Below are 20,059 nucleotides of genomic sequence, written 5' to 3'. Positions count from 1 at the left end.
GTGGCGACTCGTGATTGGCTGAGCTGTCTTTTTTGCGGCCAATCAGCGCGTGGCAAGTCAGACAAGTTGGAGTGGATGGAGCAGCCGAGCGGAGGGATTTCAGTGAAACTCCTTCAGGTCTCCGCGCAGGATTCAGACTTGGATTAAGATTAAGATTAAAGTTGGAACCCAGTTCGAGGTTTAAATCAGGACCTACAGGGTTGAACTGAGAGCCGAGGGTTCGAACCGTGCAGTGCTAGAGTGTGAGAGAGTACAGGCCCTGTGAGAGAGTAAATACAGGGAAGATGAAGAAGATCTGGCTGCTGGTGCTGCTGCTCGGTTTAGCTCAGCTCGGTCACATCAGCAGAGCTCAGGAGGAGGATGAGGGTGAGATATTAGTGCACCATCATCACCACGATCTGCTGCACAATTCAGAATTAGGTTGCCAGGTATTCAGCATGAGAGAACCCCTGCACTAGTGCAGCTTTGGTTCCACACATGCACCCTTTTGTGCAGTTTTTGGTATTGCATACGTCACTGTTAGATTTTCTTTTAATGCATGCACATTTAAGTATTGCACACACTTCACTTTGGTACGTTTAAAAACAATGCATGCTTAAAAACAACTGTTATGAATGTACTTTTTGGCAATGCACACTAATTATTGCACGTTTTAAATGCATTCACTCTGTATAACCTTTTTTGTAATGCATTCTTAATACTATTATGACACTTCATAGTCGTTGCCTTTGTATGAAGTCTTATAAAGGACATATTTGATTGGTATGCAATTACTACAGGCAACAAATAACAAGTAGGTTAATTAGCCCAGTTTTAGGGCAATTGTAGCCTAGAGGTTAATGTACTGGACAAGTAATCGAAAGGTTGCTGGTTTAAGCCCCACCACTGCCAGTTTGCCGCTGATGGGCTTTGAGCAAGGTCCTTAACCCTCAATTGCTTGGACAATATGCTGTCACAATACTGTAAGTCGCTCTGGATAAAAGTTTAATTTATAATAATCTAGATGGTGGTTTTACTATGGATAAAATTGGGTGGTGGTAGCTTAGTGACTAAGGCTGTGGGCTGTCGGTCTGAAAGTTGAGGGTTTCAAAACATTTTTTCTGCCAAGCTACCAGTGCTGGGCCCTTGAGCATGGGTCTTAACCTGGCAGGCCACCTTCTGAAGATGTGTATGTGTACAATGAAGGCATTCTTTCTGAAAAACACAACGACAAACTGTGGTTCCTCTCGGGTAGTTCAGCACGTCCGAATGTCTGCAGCTTTGCATACTGACTCGCTTTGATTTAAAAACAAACTTTAAATGGACATTTGCATCCTTGGGGTGGGGGTGACCAACACTAAAGAGTTAACTGAAGATAAAAGAGCCACTAGGCAACCTGAATCATTTATAAAATAAGCAATATTATGATGCCCACCAGCTCTATTAACAATAAATATATGAACAAGTAAGTGTGATTACCGGGGTCAGGTGTGTATTGGGGTAGAATAAAATGCTGCAAGCATTCAAGCCTAAAACAAACTGACCTGAAGCACCTGGAGAAAGCCCTGGCATGTGAAGAACATGCAAAACAGTGACTAGTGGTAAGTATTAAACCCATATCTCAGGACCCAGATTTTTTTTTGTGCAACACTACACTACCAGCTGTGCCACCCTCATATACAAATTGTAAACAAAACCTGTTCAGGTCAAATTTGGTTAGAAAATAGCACAATTATTTATTTAGATGCTTTAAGAATGCAAGACAAAAACCTGAACCACAACCACATTTAATTAAAATTAAGATTTTATGTCGATTTTATGTCGTTGTTGACAGGGCATGAAAAAAAATCCTCGTTTTTGGTTGTTGTGGGCGTTTACGTTCACCCAAAAAAATCTGGTCCGAACAGCTAGCTTCAAAAATCACATAATTAATAAATTAATGTCTATTTATGTCCAGTGAAGGTGAAAGATAATCCATCGCATGATACCGTCAGTATAAATACTTCTGTCTCGAGTCTAAGCTCCTCAAACAGGTCAGAGAGAAGTAAGGATCCGAGTTATAAAATACATCCTATAATTTTAACACCCCACCACTTGGAGTGGCGTTAGATCCATTATAGCAAAATGGAAAAACAAGAGAATGATGTCCAGCAAGACTCACAGACCAGACACGGAGGCCATCAATCACATCATGGAGATGGGAGTGTGTCTCCATAGGACCGCTTTAAGCCGTGTATTTAAATCCCCCCCCCCCCCCCCCCCCCCCAAAAAAGCCATGTTTGAACATGGAAGAAGGTTCTCTGATTAAATAAGACTGATAAACCTGTGTGTTGTTCAAGCCAAACACTTCCCATCACTTAGAGAGCACCATTCCCACAGTGAAGCACGGTGGTGGTAGCATCATCCGTCTGCAGGAACTGAAAACTGGGCAGGATTGAAGGAAACTGGTTGCAATTGTAAATGACTAAGAGAAAAGAAACAGAATAAATAAAAGAATGAATGAATTTATTATGAATGATATTTTAACTGTAGGTGAGATTGTTGAAGGTGATGAAGATGATGATGATGATGAGGAGGAGGATGATGATGAAGACGACAGTACTGAAGTGAAGGAGGAGAACGGCGTGCTGGTTCTCACCGATGCTAACTTCGACACGTTCATGGAAGGCAAAGACACGGTGCTGGTGGAGTTTTACGCTCCCTGGTGAGTTACCCTGGTGAGAGGTGTGTTATTTACCTGGCTGTGCAAACACGCTCGGGTAAGCTCACTTCCTGTTCCTCTGCAGGTGCGGCCACTGCAAACAGTTCGCTCCCGAGTACGAGAGGATCGCTCAGAGCCTGAAGGAGAGCGAGCCGCCGGTTCCCACGGCCAAAGTGGACGCCACGACTTCGAGTGCGCTGGGGAATCGCTTCGAGGTGTCCGGGTATCCGACCATCAAGATCCTGAAGAAGGGCGAGGCGGTGGAGTACGACGGCGACAGGACCGAACAGGGTGAGTATGGACGGGGCGGGAAGTGTGTGGACGCCCTTTTTAACGGGTGTATCTGGCTAACCTCACAAATTTGATCTTGCAGCCATCGTCGAGCGGGTTAAGGAGGTCGCCCAGCCGGATTGGAAACCTCCGCCAGAGGCCACGCTGGTTCTGACCAAGGATAACTTCGACGACGTGGTCAATGATGCAGAAATCATCCTGGTGGAGTTCTACGCCCCCTGGTTGGTACTTTGCGTGTGTGTGGTCGTTTAGGGCAGGTGTAGCCTAGCCAAGGTACTGGATTAGTAATCAGAAGGTTGCTGGTTCATGCCCTACGACTGCCAGGCTGCAACTGTTGGGCCCTTGAGCGAGGCCCTTAACCCTCAATTGCTTAGACTGTATACTGTCTCAGTACTGTAAACAGTACATTTAGGGCAGTTGTAGCCTAGTGTTTAGGGTACTGGACTAGTAATCAAAAGGTCGCTAGTTCAAGCCCTATTACTCCCAGGTTACAACTGTTGGGCCCTTGAGCAAGGCCCTTAACCCTCAACTGCATAGATTGTATACTGTCACAGTTCTGTAAACAGTACGTTTAGAGCAGTTGAAGCCTATTGTTTGAGGTACTGGATTAGTAATCAGAAGGTTGCTGGTTCATGCCCTACGACTGCCAGGCTGCAACTGTTGGGCCCTTGAGCAAGGCCCTTAACCGCCATTTGCTTAGACTGTACACTGTCACAGAACTGTAAGTCGCTGTGGATGAAAGTGTCCACTAAACGCCGAAAATGTCAAATGAAGCGTGCGCTGTTGTGCCTGTTTGTCTAGACCGTCTCGTTTTGAACACACAGGTGCGGTCACTGTAAGAAACTGGCGCCCGAGTACGAGAAAGCCGCCAAAGAGCTCGCCGCCCGATCTCCTCCCATCCCGCTGGCTAATGTCGACGCCACCGTGGAGAGCGACCTCGCCTCCCGGTTCGACGTGTCCGGTTACCCGACTCTGAAGATCTTCAGGAAGGGCAAGGCGTTCGATTACAACGGGCCGCGGGAGAGATTCGGTACGTCTCGTGTTATTTTCTTCCACCCGGGCGTGGGTGTTGTGCCTGACTGACGTGGGAATACGGACGTGTGTGTGCAGGTATCGTTAAATACATGAGCGAGCAGGCGGGTCCTCCGTCCAAGCAGGTGCAGACCCAGAAGCAGATCCAGGAACTGGTGAAGGATGGAGACGATGCCGTGATCGTGGGCGTGTTCTCCAGTGAAGGCGATGCTGCTTATGAGATCTATCAGGAGGCGTGTGAGTACATTATTCCATTCTTTTCATGCATGAGGAGGAAAACCCACCCTGCATCGACCCACCCTGCTCCCTACTCCCTACCTGATCAGCTGCCTCAGTAGAGAGGATTCCCTCATTCCCGCTCCCTCGATTATCACTCAGAATGAAGGCGCCTCAGTAGGAGCATTTTAATGGATCTAAGTATTTAGACATGGCATTCAAATAACGTTCTCTTTCATTTTCCCCAGGCAACACCCTGAGAGACGACTACACGTTCCGCCACACCTTCACCAGCGAACTAGCCGACTACCTGAAGGCCTCACCGGGTCAGGTGGTCGTGATCCAGCCCGAGAAGTTCAGGTCAAAACACGAGCCCTCCTCACACACCCTGACTATTAAAGTAAGTTCCCGACTGCTTCTCGAAGGCATTAAAATACAGAGAACGAAACCTTGCCGTGTTTACATTTTAATCTGTAATCTTTCATCCTCCTGTAGGATTCCACATCTGCATCAGAGATTCAGGGCTTCTTTGAGAAACACATCTTGCCGTTAGTGGGGCACAGAAAACAGAGCAACGCCGAGAAGAGGTACGCCAAGCGCCCGCTGGTGGTGGTGTATTATGGGGTGGACTTCGGCTTCGATTACAGAGTTGGTACGTGTAAAGAGTTCACTTCTGTACAAACACAGTTTTGTCACCCACTCTCAATATTAATGTATGATATGCGGTGCAACACACACACACACACACACACACACACACACACACACACACACACACTTACTCACACACCTGCTACCTGCCAACCTGCCAGCGGTGGAGCTAGAACCAGCGACCTCCTGATTACTAGTCTGGTACCTTAACCGTTGAGCCCTAAAGTGAAGGTGCCCTCTGTAGCTGACTGTCTCTGTTAGGGAGGCGTGGCCTCTAGGCCTGTCAGTCTTAGTCTCCAGCCTACGGGCCTGTTAGTCCATGAAGTAGGTGTGGCCTCTGGCCCTGTCATTCGTATTAAAAGACATCCAGTCTATGGGCCTGTTGGTCCCTAAAGTAGGCGTGGCCTCTAGGCCTGTCAGTCCTAGTGAAGGACGTCCGGTCTATGGGTCTGTCAGTCCATGAAGTAGGCGTGGCCTCTAGCTGAAGGACATCCAGACGGGCTTGTTAGTCCATGAAGTAGGCGTGGCCTCTAGGCCCATCAGTCTTAGCAAAGGACATCCAGTCTATGGGCCTGTTAGTCCATAAAGTAGGCGTGGACTCTAGCCGAAGGACATTCAGTCTATGGGCCTGTTAGTCCATGAAGTAGGTGTGGCCTCTGGTACTGTCAGTTCCAGAAAAGGATGTCTGGTTTAAGGGTTTGTTAGGCCATGAAGTAGGCGTGGCCTGTAGGCCTGTCAGTCCCAGTGAACATGTAAGATGTTTCTATGTTCAGAACCCATCACTAGTAGTTCAGCAGTAGAGGAAACCTGTTCGTCCCTGATCAGCTCAGATGACTCGAGTGTTCTTGTTCCCGCTCCACACACAGCTACACAGTTCTGGAGGAGTAAAGTGGTGGAGGTGGCCAAGGATTTCCCAGAGTACACGTTCGCCATAGCGGACGAGCAGGACTACGCCGACGAGCTGAAGAGCCTCGGGCTGAGCGAGAGCGGCGAGGAGGTGAACGTGGGTATTCTCGGCGAAGGAGGGAAGAAGTACGCCCTGGAGCCCGAGGAGTTGGACTCGGACGTGCTGCGGGAATTCGTTCAGGCCTTCAAGAAAGGTGAGGAGCGAACTGGGCTCGCTGGGTCGGCCTGCTTCTATATCAAGCGCACAGAATTTGTACCGTGTACTACTCTGGCTGTGTAACAAATCGCATGCTAGTAAATAGGACGAAGCCGGATTGAGATAAATATATTTTGAATATTTGTGTGTCTCTAACAGGAAAACTGAAGCCCATCGTGAAGTCGCAGCCCACTCCCAAAAACAACAAGGGACCCGTGAAGGTGGTGGTGGGTAAAAACTTCGACGAGATCGTCATGGACACCACGAAGGACGTCCTGATCGAGTTCTACGCCCCGTGGTGCGGGCACTGCAAGAAACTGGAGCCCGAGTACCTCGCTCTCGGGAAGAAATACAAGAACGAGAAGAACCTGGTCATCGCCAAGATGGACGCCACGGCCAACGACATCCCTCACGAAGCCTACAAGGTGGAGGGATTCCCCACGATATACTTCGCGCCCAGCAACAAGAAGCAGAGCCCCATCCAGTTCTCGGGCGGCGAGAGGACCGCCGAGAGCTTCAGCAGGTTTATAGAGGAGCACGCCACCAAGCTCTCGCAGAAGAGAGACGAACTCTGAGGGTTTTAGAGAGAGCTCGAACCTGAGGCAGGGTTCTCGCGGACTGTGGCGGCCTGATCCCAGAATGCAGTGAGATTATCGTTTCTGAATCAGAATGTTCTTTCATTCCAAAGCACTGTTAGGTTTCTTTTCAAATCTTTTTAAATAAAAAAGGTAAAATAGGAAACGAGTGAGTGTCCTTATTTATCATGAATGGTTCTGTACATTTTCAGCATTTAACAGACATCTTTATCCAAGGCAAGCAATTGAGGGTTAAGGGCCTTGCTCAGGGGTCCAACAGCAGCAACTTTGCAGTAGTGAGGCTTGAATCCACAACCTTCTCATTACTAATCCAGAACCTTAACCACTTGGCTACAACTGCCTTGTAATGAGCCTCCAGTCCATGAGTCATGTGACCGATAGTAGCATCAGACAATCAGTGTTTCTATATGACAGTTCTATATGTTTTTGGTTGAGCTCGTAGCCACTGATGCGCCGCTGCTTTCACATCATCATCACATGAAAATCTTCTTCCCTTTAAAGCTTCTTTGAGCGTCCAAAAAGGTGGAAATCAGATGGAGCTAAATCCGGACTATAAGCGTCTCTCAGATGCGATCGATTACTACTCCTCCCACCGCTTACAACCAAAATATACAAGTAAGGATCCCTCGTGTATATGTATTATATATTTTTTTTTTACAGATTGTATAGAAGATTAGTAAGTGCATGTCAGTTCTAAGCTTGATGCCGGTCTTCCTCGAGTTCTGGATGGAGGATCAAGACGAGCGAGACTTGTGGCTCGAAGGTTGCGTTGTACAGAGCGGGGTTTTATAAGTTCTCTAAGATGTTTAGTGTAAAGGCTGAAGTAATGATGGCAGAGCAACCAGTAAGTTGTATACACCATATCACTTTTTGGTTGTACATCCCCACGTTTGCTGCTCCAAGAACAGCCTCCGTTGTAATGGTTAATATTCTGTCCCATGTTGAACTGTATGACTGTATAACAGCACATTTGACGTCATTCTGACGACTCTACTGCAACCACTGCGTCACAACAAATGGGCGGTGCTTAATATACCGGATGAACCCCGCGTTCACAGCGTGTCGAGGCTGAAGGGAGGAAAGAAGCTGACAAGTAAATTAATAATAGTAGAAGAAATTAAATAACAATTAGGAACTAACTAAATAAAACCTGTTGCCTGTAATCAGTTTATCATTTTTAAAAATATATATGATTGCGGAAACATAAAAGAACAAAGGGGCATTTGGTTGTGTCCCAAATAGCACCACACACCTCCACATTCCCCACACACTACAGAGTACACTTTGTTTTCATTATGTCTCAGCTCCAGTATTTTTACACTAACCTACAGAAATTAAGCTGGTTGTTCAACAGTTTAATAAGAAGACGAGGTCTGAGGAATGCATGCATTAAATCCTCTGTAGTGTGAGTGAGTTTGGAGCCATATAATGGATTAGTGCACAGTCCAGAGCATATTTCTGTCATGCACCCATTTTCGTTCTCTGGTGCCAATAGACACACCAAGACCCACACAAGAAGATGCACCAAGATGCTGCAAAAAGGCTACTGAAGATGCCGTCTCTGCTGGCTGCTGTATGGCTCCTCACTGGCTTTTAATAAGGACTAACACAAAGTCATTTTCCATTTCTTCTTTACTTTCCGATCTATTTATTCATCCACTTCTATATATCTGTCCGTCAGTCTGTCCAGCTATCCATCCATCCATCTCTATCCATCCATATATCCTACTTTATATAGTAAGTAAGTAAAGTTTATTTATATAGCGCTTTTCTAGGACCAGGCCACAAAGTGCTTTACAATGTAAAAATAAAATAGAATATAATAAAACACAAAATTAAAACTCATAAATGCTACACAATAACATAAATACATTAATACGTACAATATCCCAAATAAGACACTATAAATACACATACATATACATACACAAACATATTCAAACACTTTTTACAAAGAAATTCAGCCCCATTGCTTAAGATCAATGCTTTGAAATGCTAAAGAATAAGTGTCTTAAGACATTTCTTGAAGGTCAGTGTAGACTCAGAGTGTTATATCCATCTATTTATTCTACCTGTTTGTCCATCTATCCTTCTATCTATCTACCCACCCAACCCAAAGAAAAAGCAATCATTTAACACCAATAATAAAACCATTTACAGCATTCAGCACTTTTTTTTATTTAAAGCAACCATATTCAGTTGTGTCTGTATACAGTCTAAACAAATTAAGGGCCTTACTCAGGGGCCCAGCAGTGACAACCTAGTAATTACTAGCCGATTACTAGTTCGGGAGCCTCATCTTTAGTACAGTATTTCACTTCTCACTTCTACAGCTCACTAACTGGTGCACTAGGCTAGGTGTGCTCTGATTTGGGACACGTGCACTCAGCGTGCGCTCTTTTTCTAACCCTGCACCACAGAGACGCTTCTGATTGGACAGTTTGTTTGACTCTTGAATGTGTTTGGATGCGATTGGTCCGTTTGTTTTGGCGCTCGTTGTGGGCGGAGTCAGAGCGCGAGCTGAGAGAGAGCGCGTTTGAATTCTTTCACCAACGGAAATTTTTTGTTCGAAATTTTTTAAATAGAGTTGAATAATATTTACAGTTTATAACTCGTATTTTATTAGGAATATCGAAATCTACAAGTTCTGTAAGGTCATGAAGTGAAACATTTCGAAATCGTCTGTGTTATCTTTGTTTGGGAAGCTCGCAGCCGGTATCGCAGGTTCAAGCAACCCGGTTTAGTCAGAATAGCCGAGTTAGCTTAGCATAGTCAAGTGCTAATTTTCAACCGAAGCTTTGTTCCGCGAGAGCCGCAAACTTTCCGTGTTTCATGTGGACAGAATCCCTGCAGGTATGAACGACATATAAAAACCATCACATCGTTATGAACATGTTTATATTTCATTATTAGTGGTCATACTGAAGTAGTTGAAGCTAGTCAGCTATCACTGAAGTGATCAGTGTGGTGGGCGGTATGGCAGAACCTCACATCGCGATACTTGAACTCGGTTAGTTGCACCACACACAGGTGTCGCGGTATTCTGTCTTTGTTTAAAAGATTACACACACGGTGAGAGAAAAATAGCCGCTTAAAGGGATCAGCATTCAGAGCAAATGCACCAAGAAGACAACTATCAGGGGTCCTGGGAGCAAACCTCAATTTTTAGGGACTTCCTTTGATGAGTTTGGTATGTTCTTCCATGTCAGGCTGCCCCTCAGAATTGCCCCTAGATGTCAATAAGTGACTGGGAGATTGTCATAACCTGTTGGTACTCTTTGCCATCCTGTGTGGGTGACTTTGGTCCCACCGGGACTCTGACCAGGTTAAAGCTATAGTTAAGTTTAGAATTTGATTGACCAAGTGCTTGACCATGCAGATGCATTATCGATGTATCGGTATCAAAAGGTAATAAATAGTACGACACTCAATGTGGTCCTGCGGATGCATGTTCAAAGCTGTCTTCTGGTCACGTTCTTGAGGAGTTTGGCATGTTCTTTACGTCTTAATGTGGGTCTTCACCCAGAAGGAAGACTGTTTGCTTTAGGTGTGTAGACCTAGATGCCCAAAAACATCTGACCACCTGACCACGAGCTTGTCATGAGTTCTGCCATTTCAAAACCATGGGTGTTATTATGTACCCCTTCCCTCTCTCTTTTGCTGCTATAACAGCCTCCACTCTGGAAAGGCTTTCCACAATATTTTGGTTGGAAAATACTCTGTGTAGCGCTGTAGCCTCACAGTGAGAAGGTCCTGGGTTTGATTCCCAGGTGGAGCGGTCCAGGTCCTTTCTGTGTAGAGTACTGATACATGAGATTCGTATCCATGCCTTGGTCTTGTATGCACGTTTGCCCTTTGCTAAAGTTTCCATACTGGCCCGACCTTTTTATTTTGCAGGCAGCTTAATAGAACCCCATGAATCCTACATTTACTAGTCAGTTTGCCCATATCGTTCATTACGACTTGTGTTTCTTAAAGTCTTTTCGGGTATAGAGCATCATGCTGTCTCGTCCTAGCAGTCGTCACCGTAAAGGCTTTAATTGTTTGGTCGGTTTTAGCCAGAAACACGTTTGAAGTGTGGCGTGATTGGTTTAATTTGTCAGAAAGTGCAGACTGGGCAGAAAGACTCGCTCTTAATTCTGACTTACTGTAACGAGAGTGTAGAGCGTACAGTGTCGAGCTCTAATGGCACGGTTTAGGAATAAAGTATAAGCTTTTTTATGGTTAACTTGGCTAACCTTTAACTTTTTATTATTCTGTTTTTTTCACGGACGCTGTTTATGAACACGATTCTCTGGTGTTTGTATATTCGCCCTTGACCAGAGTTCAGAGTGAATAGTGTTTGGTATTAAACCAGAGGATTTAACCATGGTGATGTTTCCTTTTGGTGGATTTTTGTTTCATCACCAGGCTGGTTTCTAGGTGTGTGTTTTTTGGCTGAGTACACAGGTAACTTCAGCTCAGTATATTTAACCTTGAAGACTTTATAATACAAATAACTACTAGAATATGTTCAAATGTCTTTTTATTCATTCTATACGTTATCACAATAGTTTTATACATTTTAATAATTAGGTTGTTCTAAATGATTAGTAAAGAGAAAGTTAATATAGTTGTTGTAGCTGTGTAATAAAGCAGATGTAAATGTAAGTGAGAGGCCGTGTGGTCCGTCTGGAGCAGCGATAACATGAGCCGTGACATTTCGTCTGTTGAATTTTCAAACGCGCCTGTCTGATGAGGTGCAGAACTTGGTGAACTTGTCCACAGTTCAGTACGCGTGGATTCGTCTGTGCGGCTTTGCACTTAGTCAGCGTCTCGCACGTCCCGCCTCCACGAAGATGGCACCACGCAATATGTCCAGCCAGATAAAAACAGCCTGTTGCACGTTCGCTCCCATTAAAACTCTCCGCTTGTGCTTCTCCGTGTGCCTTTCTGCAGGGAAACCATGGGCTTGACTGGGAAGAAATCCGAAAAAGGCCCAGTGTCCTGGAGGAGGAGGGTCAAGTCCGAGTACATGCGCTTACGGCAGCTTAAACGCTTCAGAAGAGCCGACGAGGTCAAGGTGAGACCCGTTAAGTCTTTTTATTTCGTCTGCAAAAGTTTGGCTCAGTCTTGGTACTTGTTTTTACGCGGGTAAAGTAGTACAGAATTGTGCAAGAGAATCATGTCTCAACATGAGTGTGCATAAATGATTTCTTATATAAGATAAAGTATCTTGTATAAGGGGCAGGGGTAGCTCAGCTATTAAGGTACCGGACTGGTAATCGGTAGGTCACTGGGTCAAGCCCCACGTCTGCCAGCTTGCCACTGTTTGTTTCACTTGTAAGTTGCTCTGGACAAAGGCGTCTTCTAAATGCTTAAAATGTGAATGTAAGTATGATCAGCACCTGTAAATGCAAAAAAAAACAATTAGAACTCCTAATAGAGCTGTTTATTCTTGTCTTATTTATGTTGGGCTGTCTTTTTTTGTGCATCCCTACGTGCTTAACTCTGAACCGTGAAAAATACTAGTTTTAGATCAGTATCAGTGCTGGGTTAGTATCAGGGGGTTAAAGTGGATCAGGACAGCTTCAGTAGGACGTATTTATTCAGTCTCCTGTTCCAGTGTGAAGGTTCGTAACTTTATGAAATGCATTTTAATAGTGATGCTACTTTTGCCCCCATATATGCAGGCGTTATGAAAATGAATAAAATATTCGGTAGTGATTAATTCAGCCAGCCCAAGTATTCACCTGGAGTTAAGAGGAGTGCGACACAATATGAAATGTGAACAGAAGATCATATTATAGGACTTAATCCGTCAGCGTAAACACAACTCTTTGTTTCTACACCTCCACAGAGCATGTTCAATTCCAACAGACAGAAGATCATGGAGCGCACCGACATCCTAAATCAGGAGTGGAAGCTGAGGCGTATTCAGCCGGTGCACCTCATGACCCCTGTGAGTTCGTTACGCGGGACAAGAGAGGTTAGTGCTTCACCTCCTCTTGAAAACACTCATTCCATATTAAATAATGGTATAAATAACGGCTTAATGTTACTTTTCTGCTTCCCAGTGCGCGGTCGACAGCGGCTTTTCCGAATTTTCCAGACAAGTGATTCCTCTTAAAACTCTGAATGCTGTAGCTTCTGTACCTGTGATGTATTCCTGGTCTCCGCTTCAACAGAATTTCATGGTAAATCGGCAGCATTAGTGGAATATAATGAACAGTTATCAGTGTTGTGGATTCTTGTGGTGGCTAAGTGTGTAGCCCTGTCGCCTCACACCAAGAAGGTCCTGGGTTCGATCCCCAGTTGGGGCGGTCCGGGTCCTTTCTGTGTGGAGTTTGCATGTTCTCCCCGTGTCGTGTCCGCGTGGCTTTCCTCCCACAGCCCAAAGACGTGCAAGTGAGGTGAACCGGAGATACTAAATTGTCCAGGACTGTGTTTGATATGAAACTTGTGAACTGATGAATCTTGTGTAATGAGTTACTACCGTTCCTGTCATTAATGTAACCAGAGTGTAAAACATGACGTTAAAATCCTAATAAACGAAACAAACAGCTCTGCAACTGTTGTACTTTGTTGTAGGTCGAAGACGAGACTGTTTTGCACAACATCCCTTATATGGGCGATGAAATCCTGGAACAGGATGGCACCTTCATCGAAGAGCTTATTAAAAACTATGATGGCAAAGTTCACGGAGATAGAGGTTTGTTCCTAAGTGTTTTTAGCAGTATTTATGTAAGTAGTTGCATTTTCTGGGTGAAATGGCTGCATGTTATTGACTCTTATGCTTATAAGATAGTATTATGATCACAAGTACTCAAATAGTGTGTGTGTGTGGTGTATTTGTCATGTATGCCATTTATTCTGTCTTATATGTATAACACAATATTCAGAATGTCTCAAATCGAGGTGTTTCTGATTGTTTTCGAATGTAGAGTGTGGATTTATAAACGATGAGATCTTTGTGGAGTTGGTGAGCGCTCTCAATCAGTACAGCGACAATGAAGATGACGACGAGGACGACGACGAGGACCAGGATGAGCTGGATAACTGTGACGGGAAGCACGACGTGGATGATTCTCGTAAGGGCCGAAGCCGTAACTCTGAGCGCATGAGAACATTATCAGTTATTTTAAGAGTTTTAGATACACAAGCTTGAATCTAGTCTAAACTTAAAGTACATGAGGCAAAAAATAAAGTACCCAGCAAAGAAGGGGTAACTCATAACGCCATACCTTGGGGTGCACCTCCCAACAGACATAGCCATTATGTCTGTGTAGACATTTGCCAAGCTGATAGCACAGCTAAGCTTTGAACCCCTGCACCACCCGAGAGACCCTCATTATTTAATATGTGGTTAATATAAAACAGATTGTGCATAATTTATTCATTTAAATATGCCGGGGTAGGAGTAGCTCAGTGGTTAAGGTACACGACTAGTAATCAGAAGATCGCTGGTTCAAGCCCTATATCTGCCCCACAGCTTGCTACTGTTGGGTCCTTGAGCAAGGCCCTGAACCCTTAATTATTTGCAGTGTTTACTCTCAATTGTAAGTCGCTTCGGCTAAATGCTGAATATGTAAATGATTAACGTCGCTGTGGTTCTGTTTTCTCTGAAATAAACATGCCACACACAGGTTATTCAATAGGCTTAAAAAATCGTCATATTGCGACATGTCTAGTCTGAATTTCACTGTCGTTATTGCTCCTGCAGGTCGGAGGAATGACTACTCCAAGAGGTTCCCCTCTGATAAGATCTTTGACGCCATCTCTTCCATGTTCCCTGATAAAGGTTCTCCAGAAGAGCTCAAAGAAAAGTAAGTCCCCCCGCGGAAGTCGTTTTGTCGATTCTCCGTTTTGTTATCTACCACAAGGCGTGCTCACTAGTTCTGTAATACACGCGCAGATATAAAGAGCTGACCGAGCAGCAGCTCCCAGGGACGCTTCCTCCCGAGTGCACGCCCAACATCGACGGCCCGAACGCCAAATCGGTCCAGAGAGAGCAGAGCCTGCACTCCTTCCACACGCTGTTCTGTAGGCGCTGTTTTAAATACGACTGCTTCCTGCACCGTGAGTCCAATCTCTGATTCGCACTCTTGTTTAAAAAGGTTTGAAGCTGTTTTGGATTAATTTGCTTGTCTTTGATTCTCTGTACAGCTTTCCATGCGACTCCCAACACGTACAAACGCAAGAATTTGGAGAACGTGGTGGACGGCAAGCCATGTGGTGTCGATTGTTATATGTATCTGGTTCAGGTATGGAATTTCTAGGCTTATTCAGTAGGGGTACAAAACAAGTTTTCTATATTCTGTATATTCGATATGATGTTTTTCTATCGGCATCTATTCGCTCATAGTCGGCTTAAGACGACACTGGTTAGGTCCCATAAATCTCCACAGGTGCTGGTGCTCTGGCGAACAGGTTAGGGCTTGCACAAACGTCAGAAAACCCCTTTTCAGCATACATCTCATCCCTTTATCACTTATGCTCTGGAGCAGCAGAACCCGTGGCCACTGGGACTCGTCGAAGCTGTTGGCAGGGGGTGTCAAAAAAAAAAAAAAACCCTGAACCCAAGTCACATGGAGCTTAGTGTGGTCAGTGTGGGAACCCAACATTGGCAGGTGATAAGAAGCCGTCGCAGATTGGACACTTGTCAGAGTGGTCCGGCTGGGGTTGTGCACACGACAGTGGTTTCACATGCGTGAACTGGAAATGACATAATTGGGAGATAAAAGGGGTAAAATCCAGATCAAAGGACTGTGATTTTGTATTTATAGGGATTGTAAATATACTGGAAAAGTGTTTATCAAAAATATCATTGTGTGTGTGTGTCAGGATGGCATGGTGAAGGAATATGCAGCGGACGTGGTAGCCGAGCGCTCGAAGACCCCCATAAAGCGCACGGTGGGCAGGCGTAGGGGCAGAGTCCCCAACAGCAGCAGCAGACCGAGCACGCCCACGGTCAACGCGGAAACGAAAGACACGGACAGCGACCGAGAGGGCGGGACGGATACGAACGACAGCAACGACAGAGACGACGAGGACAAGAAGGACGAGACCACCAGCTCCTCAGGTATGAAGACGGGAGGATGCTAATCAAATTCTCGTAATCATTCCTTGTATACATAACATAACACTTTCTAACGCGTGCGCTTTGTAGAGGCGAATTCACGCTGCCAGACTCCTGTGAAATTAAAGCCCTCCGATCCTCCCGAGAACGTGGACTGGAGCGGGGCGGAGGCCTCCCTCTTCCGCGTGCTCATCGGCACCTATTACGACAACTTCTGCACCATCGCCCGCCTCATCGGATCCAAAACCTGCAGACAGGTGAGAACGGAAACCGAAATCTGTTATGATATACAGTACGTGCACACAGTGTTAAATTTTTATTGTTTTCATTTGTAGGTGTATGAATTCAGGGTGAAGGAATCCAGCATCATCGCTCGTGCTCCCGCTGAAGACGAAGACACGCCGCCGAGGAAGAAGAAAAGGAAACACAGGCATGTTTTATGTTTATATTTATATTTATTAGTGGAGGTTCATTTCAACAGTGTTGGGTTTGTTTGTTTGAGTTGATCTGTGCTGCTGCTTCTTCTGGGACTAACTGGAGTGTGTTTGCAGGTTGTGGGCCACACACTGTCGAAAAATTCAGCTGAAGAAAGGTTCGTGTTGTTTTCCGTCTGAAACAGTTCATTGTTAAATGCGAGGGTGTAGATGTTCCGCCGCATGCGTTAATCATTGTGCATTATTAAACCGATTAATGGATCATCACTGGAACACAATACAGATTCGCATCCTCTCGTTTTACAGACGGCTCCTCCAATCACGTGTACAACTACCAGCCGTGTGACCACCCGAGGCAGCCGTGTGACAGCTCCTGCCCCTGCGTCACTGCCCAAAATTTCTGTGAAAAGTTCTGTCAGTGCAGCTCGGAGTGTAAGTAAACCACACAGTGAGTCAAACGTACTCGGAGAAAAGCAGCCTACACGCTCGACGCGGCTCAAATCCTCATAAATAAATAAATAAATCCCCGTAATGACTGATTTTAGCACGAGCGTGATATCCGTGATGCACCCACTCTACATCTCTCACCCCGTGTGTGCCCCGTGCAGGTCAGAACCGCTTCCCCGGCTGCCGCTGTAAGGCTCAGTGTAACACCAAGCAGTGTCCGTGTTACCTGGCGGTGCGCGAGTGCGACCCCGATCTCTGTCTGACCTGCGGGGCGGCCGAGCACTGGGACAGCAAGAACGTCTCGTGCAAGAACTGCAGCATTCAGAGAGGAGCCAAGAAGGTCGGTTTCCGTCCACGCGTCCACACTCGTGGCCGAAAGTTTGTAGACACTCGATCGTTGTTGTTTGTATTGTTCATGTTAAGTAAAAAGGGCATTTGCAGGATCAGGCACTGACTGACTGACACATTATATACCATATATACATATACACACGTGTGCAGTACATTGAAATCCTTTCTTCACGTATCCTACCTTATTTGGAAGTCGGGGTCAGAGCGCCACTTAACCCCTGGAGCAGAGAGGGTTAAGATCCTTGCTCAAGGGCTGGGATTTGAACTCTCAACCCTTCAGTTGAGAGCCTAACGCTCTACCCACTAGGCTACCACCGTCTGAGAAGGCCTGGTTTGCATTCGAGGTCCCTATTTATGCCAAAAAATGTCAAAGTCAGGGCAGCAGAACAGAACTGTACGTACAGTGCAGGTAACCAGCCATGTTTAGATGGAAAAGGTGAAGAAAATGTGAAAATTCAGCCCCGTCTCTTATTCCAAACTTCTACTCTAATAAGTAGAATATGGATAATAAACTCTTGTTATTCTGTTTGTATGTAGCACTTACTGTTGGCACCATCTGATGTGGCTGGATGGGGCATCTTCATCAAAGAGCCAGTTCAAAAGAACGAGTTCATCTCGGAGTATTGCGGCGAGGTGAGTCTGGAGATGATGCAGCTTTAATCTCAAGCTCTGCGTTGAACCACTCTCTAAGCTCTCCCGTTCTCCTGCAGATCATCTCCCAGGACGAGGCCGACCGCAGAGGAAAGGTCTACGATAAATACATGTGTAGTTTCCTGTTCAACCTGAACAACGGTAAGTCCGTCTCTTCTCTGTACCGCTGCTCAGAGATGGTGTTCTGCTTCTCTTGGTCTGAGGTGAATCTCGGGTTTTCACAGATTTTGTTGTTGACGCGACGAGGAAGGGAAACAAGATCAGGTTCGCCAATCACTCTGTCAATCCCAACTGCTATGCAAAAGGTACGTTTACTCTGACACTGTCGCTCGGAAAGCTGATAACGATAAACTGCAGATCTGATGATGATGATGATGTTTCCTTTTCTCTTGTTGATAGTTATGATGGTTAATGGGGATCATAGAATTGGCATTTTCGCCAAGAGAGCCATACAGACAGGAGAGGAGCTTTTCTTCGACTACAGGTAACGATCAGTTTACCATTTTCTCGTCTATGCAGATTTTTAAGGCAATCGGTGTGCATTATATTATACGTAATTATCATAATCACGACCCACAATACCGTCCATGATTTTTACCGTGACCCGGGCAACACAGACGACGCATCAAAACGAAACGCAAACCTAAATATGCTTCATTAACAAAAACGGTGGTGATCTGGTCCCACTGTGGTTTACAAGATGGAACATAAGGCCTCCACGCGGGGGTGTTCGTGTACAAGTTTATTTTGTTTTTATGTACCCCTTTAAAATTAGTTTTCTGTGACCCTTGGGTGGGTTTGATAAACCCTCATTAATTGCACCCTCATTGTTATATATACGTTTACAAAAACAATTGCACAGATACTTCACTTAACCTAAGACGTTTTAACCACTTTAATCCTGTTTAGCATCACGGTGTGTCCGGTTCCACTAGTGAACACTAAACATGAGGCAAGATGGAACATAAAGCCTCCACAAGGTGGCGTTTGTGTACAAGTTTATTGAAAAACCCAGGGCTATGTAATAGACCATAGAGCAACCCGAGCATGTATGTTTTAATAATGACTACTCATCAAAATAAAGTAGAATTCAGTGGGAATAACAATGTCATTTTCATTGCACTGATGCTGGTACTGAGCATCACCACTTGGGGGCAGTCTAGTCATCCTAACTGCTGATCTTCTGTGCTGTGTCCACAGTTTTATAGACTGGAACAGTACAGATCAGATCAAGTCCATTGTGCTAATCATGTCGCTATTTAACCATCATTACAGAGCTCTAAACGGAGGCGTTCAGCCCTACAGAGAGACGTAAAGCCATTTAATTAGGACTCGTCCATACCGACGGAACATTCACGCTTTACTTGTCTTTTCAATTTCAGATACAGTCAAGCAGACGCTCTGAAGTACGTGGGCATCGAACGTGAAATGGAAATTCCATGAAGCCGTCTACCTCTGGATCAAACGCCTTACACACTTCAGGAATTTTCTCTCCACATGCATTTTCAGTACCAGGTTTTATAGGACAAGGTTATCTTGGTTATCTACTTGGATATTTTTAGCAGGTTTTTTACACTTCACCTGGGTTTTTTTTTTCCTCTGTATTTTGTATGTTCTCCTGACCAACAGGCTTACTCTGGGAATTTTTGACAGTAACTTGAACATTCACTTGTTTACAGCTTCAAGCCGTTTCTTCTCCCAGCGTTCCGGACAATGTTCTTATTTTATTGTTATCTCTGTAGACAGTTGGACCAAACCGAGGGTGTAGAACACACACACACACACACACACACACACACACACACACACACACACACACACACAGGCTGTACACTGACATTCTTATTCATTATGGGATCAGTGCGGTGCCTAACATCCCAGCACATTATGAACAAGTCTGAGCAGTTTTTTTGTTTGGTTTGTTTTCATTAAATCCGTGTTAAACCAAAGTCAGTCTCTCTGCCATGACGAGCGTCTCCACGCAGGTTTCCAGAGGTTTTCAGTACTTTCTGGATCCAGTCTTGTATAAATAAATAAAAAGACAAACCGTTTTGGGGGAACAGCTTCAGTATTAAACTCACGGTGCCTTCAGAATTACACTGAATCGTTTCGTCGTCCTGAACCGTCCGTGATCGTGTGTGCATGAACAAAGCTTTTAAATGGAGTAGAATCAGGGAACGTTATCAAGTTTTTTGTCTTTTATTTACATCCTTCTGTCTTCGAGCAGCTCTTGGCCAGACCGTCACTGTAGGAAAATATTCGGACAGTCACTAAGGTCTTCCTGTCATTCAACCAAGCTCCATACTCCGTACAAGTCCTGGCATGATGTTTTTTTTTTTTATGTGAACTTTATATAAATTCTATAATATAATTCACCTAGTTTTAATCTTTTCCTGTTTAAGGCTGGTTAAGCGGACGTCATCCAGCCTGTAGTTTGAGCTCAGTGTCGTACCAAACCAGGTACCACTTCACGTCAAGGGTTGCTATTAATAAATGCACACAGTAGCTCCGTGCTTACCCATGTTTCAGCAGTCAGCCGTTCATTAACTA

The 20,059-nt window shown here is 45.0% G+C and overlaps 3 protein-coding genes across 3 annotated transcripts in view; 2 read left to right on the top strand and 1 right to left on the bottom strand.

The window, feature by feature from the left end:
- The window catches only part of armc3 (armadillo repeat containing 3), a 378,416-nt gene that overhangs the window by 187,557 nt on the left and 170,800 nt on the right, over positions 1 to 20,059 (bottom strand). The gene's annotated exons all lie outside the window — the stretch shown is intronic.
- pdia4 (protein disulfide isomerase family A, member 4) lies at positions 117 to 6,713 on the top strand. The gene is made up of 10 exons (XM_062985379.1): positions 117 to 366; positions 2,512 to 2,683; positions 2,766 to 2,971; positions 3,054 to 3,192; positions 3,796 to 4,001; positions 4,082 to 4,240; positions 4,468 to 4,619; positions 4,715 to 4,871; positions 5,737 to 5,970; positions 6,132 to 6,713. Exons 1-10 carry the CDS (start codon positions 285 to 287, stop codon positions 6,545 to 6,547), a joined length of 1,923 nt encoding a protein of 640 aa, XP_062841449.1. The 5' UTR covers positions 117 to 284; the 3' UTR covers positions 6,548 to 6,713.
- ezh2 (enhancer of zeste 2 polycomb repressive complex 2 subunit) lies at positions 9,135 to 19,458 on the top strand. The gene is made up of 20 exons (XM_062985702.1): positions 9,135 to 9,421; positions 11,507 to 11,630; positions 12,408 to 12,536; positions 12,625 to 12,744; positions 13,139 to 13,259; positions 13,492 to 13,638; positions 14,271 to 14,373; positions 14,463 to 14,626; positions 14,714 to 14,811; positions 15,392 to 15,629; positions 15,717 to 15,883; positions 15,962 to 16,056; positions 16,178 to 16,218; positions 16,367 to 16,492; positions 16,669 to 16,847; positions 17,396 to 17,491; positions 17,569 to 17,650; positions 17,734 to 17,814; positions 17,909 to 17,993; positions 18,892 to 19,458. The coding sequence occupies exons 2-20, from the start codon at positions 11,514 to 11,516 to the stop codon at positions 18,950 to 18,952; spliced, it is 2,250 nt and encodes a 749-aa protein (XP_062841772.1). The 5' UTR covers positions 9,135 to 9,421; positions 11,507 to 11,513; the 3' UTR covers positions 18,953 to 19,458.

The sequence above is a fragment of the Trichomycterus rosablanca genome, chromosome 23 (genome assembly GCF_030014385.1).
Source record: "Trichomycterus rosablanca isolate fTriRos1 chromosome 23, fTriRos1.hap1, whole genome shotgun sequence".
Lineage (NCBI taxonomy): Eukaryota > Metazoa > Chordata > Actinopteri > Siluriformes > Trichomycteridae > Trichomycterus > Trichomycterus rosablanca.
The sequence above is the reverse complement of the archived record's forward strand: the minus strand, read 5'-3'. Positions and strand labels throughout refer to the sequence as shown.